The sequence below is a fragment of the Cryptotermes secundus genome, unplaced genomic scaffold, assembly GCF_002891405.2.
Source record: "Cryptotermes secundus unplaced genomic scaffold, Csec_1.0 scaffold33, whole genome shotgun sequence".
NCBI lineage: Eukaryota > Metazoa > Arthropoda > Insecta > Blattodea > Kalotermitidae > Cryptotermes > Cryptotermes secundus.
The window spans coordinates 1402547-1414416 of record NW_019727088.1 but is presented as its reverse complement, the minus strand read 5'-3'; the positions used below and the strand labels follow the sequence as shown (position 1 = coordinate 1414416).

The following is an 11870-nucleotide window of genomic DNA, read 5'->3' as shown; positions in this document are numbered from 1 at the left end:
AGACAGCCCCTGGTCATCCCAATGTCCTCATCAAAAAGAAGACTACAGGACTACAGGAAACTGAATGATGTCACAAGGAAAGACCATTTTTCACAGCCCCAGATTGACCACACTCTAGACGCCAGCTAGAACTAAATGGTTCTCCATTCTGGACCAGAAGAGTGGTTATTGGCAAGTGGTTCTACATCCGGATGACAAGAAGGTTTCGTTTTCAATGGGTCAAGGGCTGTGACAGTTTACAGTCATGCCCTTTGGTCTCTGCAACACTCCAGTAAGATTTGAGAGGTTAATGGACACCGTCCTAAGAGGTCTCATGATTCATGTCTCATGTACCAGGACAACGTGATTGTGATTGGCCACATGTTCCACAAGCACTTGCTCGACCTGGAGAAAGTGCTTCAGCAGTTCTGGGAAGCCTGCCTAAAGCTCTGTTCAGAGAAGAACCGACTTTTTCAGAAGCAAGTAGGGTACCTAGGGCATATTGTGTCTCTTAAGGAGATAACCACCAACACTGAGAAGCTGAAAGCCATACGGGAATGGCCGACCCCAAAGAATGAGCACAGACTTAGAAGCTTCCTGGGCCTATGCACATATTACAGATGTTTTTATTTCTGGTTTTACTAACAGTGTGAAACTGCTGACCAATTTGATGGAGCAGGAGCAAGCCTACCAATGGACATGGAGTAACAATTCAATTGTGGGATATTTTCTGGACAGTAATGATGTGAGCACAGAAGCTGAAGAATCTCCTTGTAAAGATAATGTTACCAGGAAACAACAAGTGAAAGCAGACTGGGGAGGTTTAGTGTGTGCTGTAGTGATTTGTAAAGTGTTGAGATTAGTGATGGCATTATGATTACTTGTAGTAATGAGTCACGTTAAAGTGATTAATAAATCAAGTCACCAATGCAGGCCCTGTCTGTAGTCATTCATACACATGACAATACCAAATCTCTCATTTTCTACAGCTGCTAATAGATTAATGCTGGAGACATTTTCTCTCAGTTATAGCTTGACCAGTAGAGGATGCCAACAGTATCCTCTGCTTCAGTGCTTACGTTGTTACCGGCTGGCGACTGCCTCGCATCTAACCAATGCTTAAAATATCCTCACATTCTCACATGTCACAATATGTTTAAAGCTATCCCCTTCCTAGAATGAACACTATAATGAACTGAAGATGAATGCTAAGTAACCAATTTGTGCAACAGGCTGCTTAATATAATTTTACGTATAATGAAAACATATATATATAATTGGATACAGTTTTCGTCATAAGGTTTATAGGGTCNTAACCACCAACACTGAGAAGCTGAAAGCCATACAGGAATGGCCGACCCCAAAGAATGAGCACAGACTTAGAAGCTTCCTGGGCCTATGCACATATTACAGATGTTTTTATTTCTGGTTTTACTAACAGTGTGAAACTGCTGACCAATTTGATGGAGCAGGAGCAAGCCTACCAATGGACATGGAGTAACAATTCAATTGTGGGATATTTTCTGGACAGTAATGATGTGAGCACAGAAGCTGAAGAATCTCCTTGTAAAGATAATGTTACCAGGAAACAACAAGTGAAAGCAGACTGGGGAGGTTTAGTGTGTGCTGTAGTGATTTGTAAAGTGTTGAGATTAGTGATGGCATTATGATTACTTGTAGTTATGAGTCACGTTAAAGTGATTAATAAATCAAGTCACCAATGCAGGCCCTGTCTGTAGTCATTCATACACATGACAATACCGAATCTCTCATTTTCTACAGCTGCTAATAGATTAATGCTGGAGACATTTTGTCTCAGTTATAGCTTGACCAACTGTAGAAGTCAGTAGTTGAGTAGCCACACAAACATTTGAGTGTAACCTTTAGAATAAACAGTTTCCATCTCTACCTGCAGTTTCCACAGGTAATCTTCCATTGAACCATTCTTATACACTAAATCACAGCTTCATGGAGTATACATAGTATCAGTAATGGCTGCTTTTTGTTCATTATTTTGTGAACCTTTCAGTAGCTAGACTATATTGTGTCGAATGTTAGATTAATGATGAATTGATACAAAAGTGACACATGCTCGGCTGTAGGAACATACATGCTAATGGGGCACATAAAAATAACGGCTATAACAACACCATGCCGATATTCATAGGGCTAAAGAAAGCACAAAAAAGCACAGATGCTGCAACAAGAAAATATTGCAAAAAAAAGATATTTATGTTTTCAAACAAATATATTTTGATGTGTAAGATGGAAATGCAGTAACACTGGAATATTTCAAGAACCAATGCAATGTAGCAGTTTCAGCAAGTGAACAGTTGCCTGAGGATGGCCAAGTAAGGCCAAAACATATAGCACTTTTATTGTGATTTTAATGTTATTTTAAATTAAGAGGAAACTGTAAACAGAATTTTATTAAAGACAGAATGGAATGTGTAAAGCGATACATCAATGCAACAGGATGCTGAAATACAACATTAAGAATTTAAAGTATTTGGAAGGAAGCAGTTGTGGTCTAATCAAGTTACTATCCCAGTATATGCCTAGAGGAAAACCACAACAATTCTTAGTTAGGATAGCTGCTGTACCAGGTAAGATTCAAACCAAGAACCTCCTAAGTACAAGCCTAGACCCTTACTGATATGCCAACTTGTTTGGTGGTATCAGTGATGGAAATTTATTTTTGGCAAAGGTTGAGACTGCAATACCAACTGAAGCATTCCAGGCCTGTTATTGCTACCATACAGTACTCTTTGTAACTGCAGACAGCATTGGCTTCAACATAATTATAGAATAAAGACAGAATAACAAACATTAGGCTTACATACACACGCATGCTCGTACGCGCGCACACACACGGGGACACAGGTATGTTTTAGTACATAAAGCACAGCAGGGGAAGGGAACAGTGAAAGTACATACTGGTGTATTAGGTGCTGTCAGGGATTACAGGACTCTCAGTGGTGATGTAGATGTAAAGAATGTAGGTAGAAAGAGCATGAGCTGATTTCAGGTACAATGAAAATCAGCAGAATTGCCATTTTAAATGTTGTGAGTGTAGTGATGAAAAACTGTGCATCCAGAATTGCTCTGTTTGCACTATTGGTTATGCTTAAAAAGGTATTTTAATATATGTATTGTTTATTAGAGAAATGGTATGTGAACCTCTTTGCCATTTACAGAAATTGTTAGTTATGTCAATAATGTTGGAACAGTTGTAACAGTACCTACTTTATTACAGAATGGTACTGGCAGTGGCTCTGGTATATCTATCGTGTATCCATCTGCATCGTCAGATGTATAACTATGGTTCCTACACTCTAGATATCACAGGTATGCTGTGGATAGATGTTAAACCTTTATTGTGAAGTAGGTAGTTGTAAAAGTAGATGAAACTTGTCTCATCCTCATTTTTGTCCATATAGTTAGTGCCTGCAGTTATTTTATATCATAAAATTGGAATATTTATTGGCTTTGACTACAGTTATTAACCCACTGTGACATACTTCGGTGGCATCAGGAAAGCTGCCAGTCCGGGTGTTGTTAACAGCCTTGATGCCATGAAATATCACTGACTGAAATGTGAGATGGTTGACTTAATGGTCAGTAGATGCATCATACTTAAATGAATGTTTGGCCACGCCATAGCTCAAGCGGTTAGTCGCTGGCTTCCCACCGCGGCAGTCTCGGTTTGATTCTGGGTCTGGTCAAGTGGGATTTGTGGTGGATAAAGTCATGCTGGGGAGGGTTTTCTCTGAGTACTTTGGTTTCCCCTGCCAATCTTCGTTCCACCAAATTATCCATCATCATAATCACCCGGGGCAGGTACAAATAGGCAAATCAGTGGCCACCATGCCGAGTGTACCCAGTTGGACTCCACCCCCCACTAAGCAGCAAATTAAGTGAATATTTTGTAGCAGTTTTTATGCATATATTATCAAATTTTTTAATTCATTTTATGCAGGTGTTTTGAACAGAAGAAGATGGAAAACATTGCATAATGAGGAGATTCGTAATTGGTATCCTTCACAAACAATATTACAGTGCTTGTACAAGAAGTTAGTTTTAAAATACAGAGGAATTCAGAGGAATGTACTTCTCCATTTTTAAGGTAGATGTGTGCCAAGGTGGGGAAGTGGCAGGTTATGTAGAGGGGGGAGGAAGGACTTAGGTCTTGGAGGTTGGAAACCTGTAATAGGGAAAGGAAGACAGGGCCCAGACAGGCCATTTGAAACTGTCTTCCTTGAAAAATACAGGTACTTGTAAACAGAAGGAAGGACAGGTGAAAAGGTGCAGCTGCACTGACATAGGAGGAAAAGAGAGAGAGCACATGCAGGTGCAGAAGGAAGAGTAATGTAAGTGAAAACCACAGTCCTTGTAAAGAGCAACTGCTCCAGGACTGGAAGAAGAAAAGGTAAGAATATTCATCCGTACAGATGTGGAAGAAAAGGAGATGGAACCCGTTTTGGTGCCATGAGCAGAGAAGAGCCTTTACAAATCTTGGACCTTCCTGCGTTCCTTCTTCGTGTAAATGAAAGGTTTTGATGATCTGCTGTGGAAGAGACTGACTTCCCTGTTGATGCTGTTAGGATGGATCTCATCATCTGTCACTTCCCTGCTGATGTGGCCTGTGTGTCTGGATGTTTTGGTCAGCAAGCTGGTGACTGAAACCAGGAAATGATGACTGAGGCTTAGGTTGACTTACCTAGCTGTTAAAAGTGGATGTGCCAGTAGTGCTGTTCGGCCCTATACATGCATGATGCATCTAGGGCCAGGGCCAGGGCCAGGTCATCTTTAGTTGAAGGAAAGTGGATATTTTCCCCAACTTGATTCCAACAGTCCTGTTCATGTTCTTATGTAGCACTTTACTAAGGCAGTTGATAATGACAAATAATGGAAAAACCAGTGAAGCTGTACCCCCTCTGTAAGATATGATTCTCCCAGGTGGATTGAAAGCTTAAAGGATGCTTGCTGTAGCCATTTTTCCCTGATGATCCTGTGGAGGAACTCCAGTTCATCATCAAGGCTATGATAATCACAGGTGGCTTTGACTAAGTGTGAAAAGGAGGAAATCACAGCTGCCTTGTTTGCAGGATGGCTGACCTGGCATCAGATAGAGATTGGTGTAGGTGGATTTCCTATATAGTCTGTGACCCAAGAAGCCAGATCTTCACTAGATGTTAATATCTGTTACCATCTCTGTGGTAAATAGACTATTTTGTATGCTGTTCAGGTAATCGAAGAAATACTTCCCTCTTTCCAGCCTATGAGGCCAGCTCATGAAGATGTTAATGTACCAGGACCAGAAATGGCGCTTAGGAATGAACTGTTGAGTACACTTTCCATGGAGTCCTCTGTGAAGAAGTTGGCAGCTACAAGGGGCAATGGAGGATCCATAGCCAGTTTGCTGGTTTTTCATAGAATTGGCTGTTGAAGTAGAAAACAAGGATGTGTCAGACATGGTAGAAAGGACTCAGATTGTCTGGTGGAGAGGTCTGACATAGTTCTCATCAAAATGTCAACCCAAGAGATTCAGCACTTCCCTAATTGGCCCCTTGGCAAAGACTGAGACAGTATTGAAGCTCTCAAAAATGTCCTTCAACTTGACCCAGAGCATATCCAAAATGTGGATGATGATCTTAAAGGGGCTCCTTCCTTATGTATTTTTGGGAGGCCATGTAGCCTAGGCATCCTTGAACTGGGTGATCACAGTTATTAGGTGACATACTGTAGAAGTGGGAATTTCTTGTAAGAGATGGGTGGTGTTCCATCCAGTAGGTTGTGTTGGATCCATCATCAGTTCCCTCTATGCTGAATCTTCCAAAAGGGCAACTTATCTTCTGCGTGTAGTCCCAGTGTTGGAGGTTACTGTGGCACTTCCCTCTGTTGGTAGGACTGTAAGGCCAGCAGTTCCACATAGAGCATTTGTATATGTCTCCACTAAGATGGGTGGGACATGTAGAACACAGTGATATGTGAAAAGCATACAAAAGTTTGGACAGAAAATCTGATGACAAGACACCACCTAGCAGACATAAGGTTACAGGGGAAAATAATACTGAAATGTATCTTAATGAAATAGTTTGAGGTTGTGGACTTGATTCAAGAGGCTGAGGATATTATCCAATAGTCAGCTCTTGTGAACACGGTAGTAAATATTTTGGGCTCTGTAAAAGTCAGGGGGTTTCTTGACATCCAGATTTGACTGTCATGGAGTTTATTGCTTCTCATACTTGTAAAATATACGATTTTCTTAAAGGGCCATTGATGGTCATCACACAGAAAGTGACGAGTCTAGCATTCAGTCTACATGATGGACTAACTCGGCGTGAGGATGAGCTCACTTCAAGTCAGAAGTATCATATTGTAAGGTAAGAAGGTGTTGATATTAAAAAGACTTGTAACTCTTGTGATCTCTCTCAGGGAGACAGTGGCCCTTATTGGGTGTCATGTACGTGGTAGTTTTATTAACCACGTTATATGTAAGGATGGGCCAGTCAGTATAGTGATTAGGCTGTGGGCCAGATGACTGGGTTATTGGGATTCAATTATCTGTAGTGACAAGAGATTTTCTCTTCTCCATAATGTCCAGACCAGCTTTGTGGCCCAAACAGCCTTCTCTAGAATGGGTACCAGTGGGGTTGTTCCCCCAGGGGTAAAGCAGCAGGGGCATGTAGTTGACCAGTTGCCTTTGTCTAGTACCAAGATTAAGATTGGTGGCGGTATATCTCTCCTCCCCTGTGTATCTTTATAGAATTTTTATTTAACTGGCCAAGGATATCACTACAATTATTCATTTAGTGATATGAAGAAATATTATCAGTTTGGATGTACACATGTGTACACAAAATTTCCTTGCAGGTTTGTTAGCCATTAGTCTTTTAAAGTTTTGAGATTTGAAACTATATTCCAGCACAAAATACAGAGCATAGATTTCCCTTCATTGCTGACATTCAGTTGTAAACCCAAAAGCTGCAGTTCATGGACATCCTCCTTTCCTCTTGACTGCATCATCATAAATTCTTTGCATGAAGTGTATAAACTGAATGCATCCTGTTGATGCATATTTTTCAACTCAAGAACCACAGGACAGAGTTTCATGGAATTTTGTATTAGAGTTCTTTATGTAATGTTGTAGGACATTTTGATTTTCATGAACATTAACATAATGGAAGTTTACTTTCATCAAAGCCATACGGAATTGCTTGGGGCATTAAGAATGCATGTGAGAACTGTGTGATGTGGTACAGACTGCCCCTTGTCATGCATTTATCTCACACAGCATCAGCCCTGTGTAAATAAGTGCTGCATGACAAAGTCAAAAGTTGGGTCCTTTGGTATTTTCTAAATGAAGGTGTTACTGTTCTGGGTCATTGAATTTTATTTCATATGAATTGTGGTATACCTCAATTTTCTCTTTACCAAATAATAAAGAGATTATATTTGTTGTATAAGCACAATTAGTAGTAGTGTAATTATCTTCTTGCTTGCAGAAAGATGCCCTCAGCACTGGAATTCTTCAGTTACATGTTCCATTTCCAAGCTCTTATGTGTGGACCTGTACTGTTCTATAGAGACTACGTAGACTTTATTCATGGACACAGGCTGCTGAAGAATGCACCACCATCCTCAGTAAGGAAAATAATATCTCAGAATATTCCAGGGGGTTACTGGGGCCTCCTGAATCAAGTTTTATGCCAGGCTTGCCAGTAAATGGGAAATGTGGTCACTCAGCACCTTAATTTGCCCATGTATCAGGTTGCATGCTACTCTTGTCAATGACATTTTCTTCTTCATCAAAGCTGACATTCTGTTCACATTTAGTTCACTGTCACTACTATATATGCTCTCAGAAATATCGCTCTATTAATTCTCTTGCAGCAGTTCCACATTACTTGCACACATCTTGCTAGGACCTGCCATAATGTTTATGTACAAGATCTTGAACCTAGGAGAGCTATCAAGAAATCAACACCTTCCTGTCACACTCTGAAATAACTAGAAGGTCTAGCAAGCACAACTTACAAATTTTCATTGCTGACTGTCACTACATCTACAGGGGTGTAGTTAGAAACATGAATGATGCGTAGAGACATCATACCCACTTAACTGATTAAGCATTGAGCCATGCTTCCCATTGCACTGCTAAGCACTGGTGTTCTTCATCTAGAATTCCAATCTGCTGATAAAACCATCTGTGCATAGCTTCCTGCAATTAGTATCTCTTGAATATCTTCTTCAGATGTCTGGAGATATGACAGCTACAGGAAGAGTGATCTGGAATTTGTGGATCATTCATATTGTGATTTCTGGCTTATAACATATAGTCTGGTAGGTGAGTACCAAGGTTTTGGAAAAGTATATTCCCTTCATCTCTGGGATAGATGTTTACCCTGCAGAGAGAGGGAATTTGTTGGTACCCAACTACCAGAGTACACGGTGTTGTAACTTGAAAGACCACAATACAAATCATTACCACTGTGAAAATCTCAAATCCCATTTGTGGAGTATGTTTACCACATCCCAGTGCAGCTGATGTAAGTAGCATTGATAGTTTTGGCTAATAGTGTTATGAGATACAGTATTTACAGTCATATGGTACCAGCAATTTTATTGAACCTTGATATTTATAGTCATTGATCAGCAGATTTCTATTGAATCCTATGCTACTGTTATTGGCCTTAAGCAGGTTTCTATCGGGTCTTTGATATATGTGAAATGACGGTATAAACTGTTGCAGAGTATTCTCTTTGCATTATAGCAGTGTTATAAAACTCAGTTTTAGATTTTGTTAATGATATTAGTTTCAGCTTTGAATATTGCGTTTGAAGGATCAGAATTAATATTACATCTGCTGTTTATTCTAGGGTCACGTGGATAATAATTCCAACAGCCGAAAAGTGATTTTAGAACCATCGCCGTATCTTGTGGTGTTCAAGAAAGTTGTGTGTTCAATACTGTGTGCAGTACTCTTCCTCAGTCTTATTCCATCATTTCCAATACAGAGAGTGAAAGGTATGCAAGATTTATATGATAACATGTTATCAGTGTAGATCCAAAGGTATTAGAATCAAGTTTTTTTTTGATGAATATTAATCAAAATGTATAACAACTGCACTGACTTGTGAGATTTGAGGTTTTAATGGCAGTAAAGATTTGGATTTTGATCGTTTGGGTTATGGTAACATGTGTAGTCTGGTAGGTGTTTGCTAGCATTTTGGAGGAACCTGCTGCCTCAGTTTTGAAGGTAGAAATGATCATCTCTGAATACAGTTCTGGAACCACATACCAGACTGCATATTGTCATAACATGGAAGACAGCAACCCAAAACCATACACTCACTTTAAAATCCTGTATGTACTTCCTAATAACATGACTACTTTTTTACTTAGTTTGCTTTTTGTAAAAAAAAGTAATTCATTGGGGAATAATGTGTTCCACTGTCAAACTTATTTATTTATTATTGTCCCATTGCTTATAGGTCATATATCCTTATTGACTATGAATGAATTTTTCAGAGAGGCAAAGTTACATAGGCATTGCATTGGATTGCCTTGAAATCTGAATGTGGCCTGTTACTTTCTCCCCACCCCTGTAATTTATTATGCACAAAGTGTGTTACAGAGAATTGCAATTTGAATGGTTTGTGTTTTATTTTGCAGAACCAGAGTTCCTGGAAGAATTTTCATTACCTAGCAAGATGATGTATCTTGTGGTAGCAACTACAGTAGGTCGTTTTAAGTACTATCATGCCTGGCTGCTGGCAGATGCAATATGCAATGCATCAGGTCTAGGGTTCAATGGTTATGATGCCAAAGGAAGGGCCCGCTGGGACCTCATTTCCAATGTTGATATACTCAGATTTGAAGTAAGTTTTTCACATATAAGCATTTACTAATTCTTAGTCATTAACAGTCATCCAGATTGCAACACCCTGTTGTTCTGCAAGAAATTTGCAGTTTCATATCTTTAACAAGAATTGATTATAAGTGAAATCTGTAATGTACAGAACATTATGAAACAGGCCATGAATACAGTTTGACACCAGATTGTTGTACCTTCTCCATCCCCCTAAGAATGTTAACGTAAGTTGAAGCATAAGATCATTCATTCATTCATTCATTCTTTTGGCTTCCATAATTACTACAACAGTAACACTTAAATAAGTCACATCATTAAATACATCATCCTTGAAATCCTTTTTCCCAAATGCCTAAAGGATTAGAATCTGTCAACAATAAATAATCACACTTGACATGGTTAACCTATAATTAAAATAAGCAACCATTTGTTATCTATTTCAATTGCTGAATAGAGGTTATGCTGTGCTTCTACTGACCCTCTAAGAGAAACTCATGCAATGTATAGAATGTATGATCTAGTGAAATACTTTTAGCTTATAATGACAGGAACTATATAGAGATATAGAATAAAGGAGCATAAATCATGTTAGCACATACTGTATCTGAATTTATGCATCCCTGAATATGACCACCTCTGTGGTCTAGTGGTCAGAGGTCCCGCCTACAGCTCCAGAGGTCCCAGTTTTGATTCCCGGCACTCCCAGGTTTTCTGAGAAGTAGTGGGTCTGGAATGGGGTACACTCAGCCTTGTGAGGATAATTGAGGAGCTATTTGAAGGAAACAGTGGATCCTGTCTAGAAAACCAGGATTAACGGCCATGGGGATGTGTTACGCTGAGCACATGACACCCTCTATCTGCAATAGTTGGCACTAACTTCACTGACAAGTGGCAGTCGCTCAGTCGGTATAGTTTGCTTGTGGGCAACAGGCCCGGAAGTTTGTTTGTTTGTTTTGTTGAATATAATGTGCTTCTGAATTTCGAAAGATAACAAGTTTTCTTACAAATCAGTTGTACAAAATTTATTGAATAGTTTCTGAATACTTACTGTACTTGAACATTTGTAGAAATGTTTCATTTTATTTTATTTTTAACATATTAGCTTTTAACATGTGTGATTTATAATGCTTAGTCAAGTTTGGGGGGGGCTGTAATTAGAGGAGAACAAACTGCAGATTATAGTTGGGCATATACTTGTATTCATGAAAGTGAAAGAAAACAGTAGCTCCTGAAGTTCCCAAAAGTTCGAGCCTAAAATGTAATTGAAAAACTTTGTTCAGTTGCTTCAACTCATTTGAATGATGAGGTAGGGCAAAGGATATTTTGTAGTCATTGATGTCAGTAATTGGTAATTCAGGAGATACTGCAGCTCTTAAGTGGAGAATTGTTTTAACCTTGAAGCATAAGTAATCAACTTCCATGTTCATGGCTGTTCTAACATGAGCCAAGTTTCTGGTCTACAGTATTTTTTGTTACCCATGCCCTGTATCAGTGTGTGAATAATAAGAGAACTGTAGATCAAGCACACATTCTCATTTAAGAGGGCAAGTAATTCATAGGAAAGCGGCTTCCGTAGTCTAGAGGTAACGTTCCCACCTCATGACTCGTAGTACGCGGGTTCAAATACCCGGCGGAGGTCGTCGAACTTTTAAGAGCAGAAATATTCAGGGAACAAGTCCTCCGGGAGGGACTTTAAGCCGTGGGTCCCGTGTCGTAGCTTTACGGCACGTAAAAGAACCTCATATCTCCAAAGGAGGTCACTGAGCCAAATTACGGACGTTTCCCTCCCAACAACAGTCTCTAATACCTCTGGTAGATGGGGGAAGCATTATAGATACCTCTCAGCTAGTAGAGCCGGTCTTGCTGGCTGGGCAGGACTGATGGTAAGCACCAGTATTGGTAGGATATAGAGACTGGTAGAAATCATAGAGGGAAGCACAATGGACCGATACAGGTCTCAGTGCATGGGGAAACCCACCCTCTCCAATAACTAATTCACAGGAAAGGAAGAAAA

At 39.7% G+C, this 11870-nt stretch overlaps 1 protein-coding gene across 1 annotated transcript in view; it reads left to right on the top strand.

Moving 5' to 3' along the window:
* LOC111864293 (lysophospholipid acyltransferase 1) overlaps window positions 1-11870 on the top strand; it is a 48330-nt gene that overhangs the window by 13625 nt on the left and 22835 nt on the right. The window contains exons 4-8 of the mRNA XM_023851432.2: window positions 3236-3327; window positions 6254-6365; window positions 7488-7626; window positions 8862-9009; window positions 9658-9863. Coding sequence (XP_023707200.1) covers window positions 3236-3327; window positions 6254-6365; window positions 7488-7626; window positions 8862-9009; window positions 9658-9863 — 697 coding nt within the window. The remainder of the gene's footprint in view (window positions 1-3235; window positions 3328-6253; window positions 6366-7487; window positions 7627-8861; window positions 9010-9657; window positions 9864-11870) is intronic.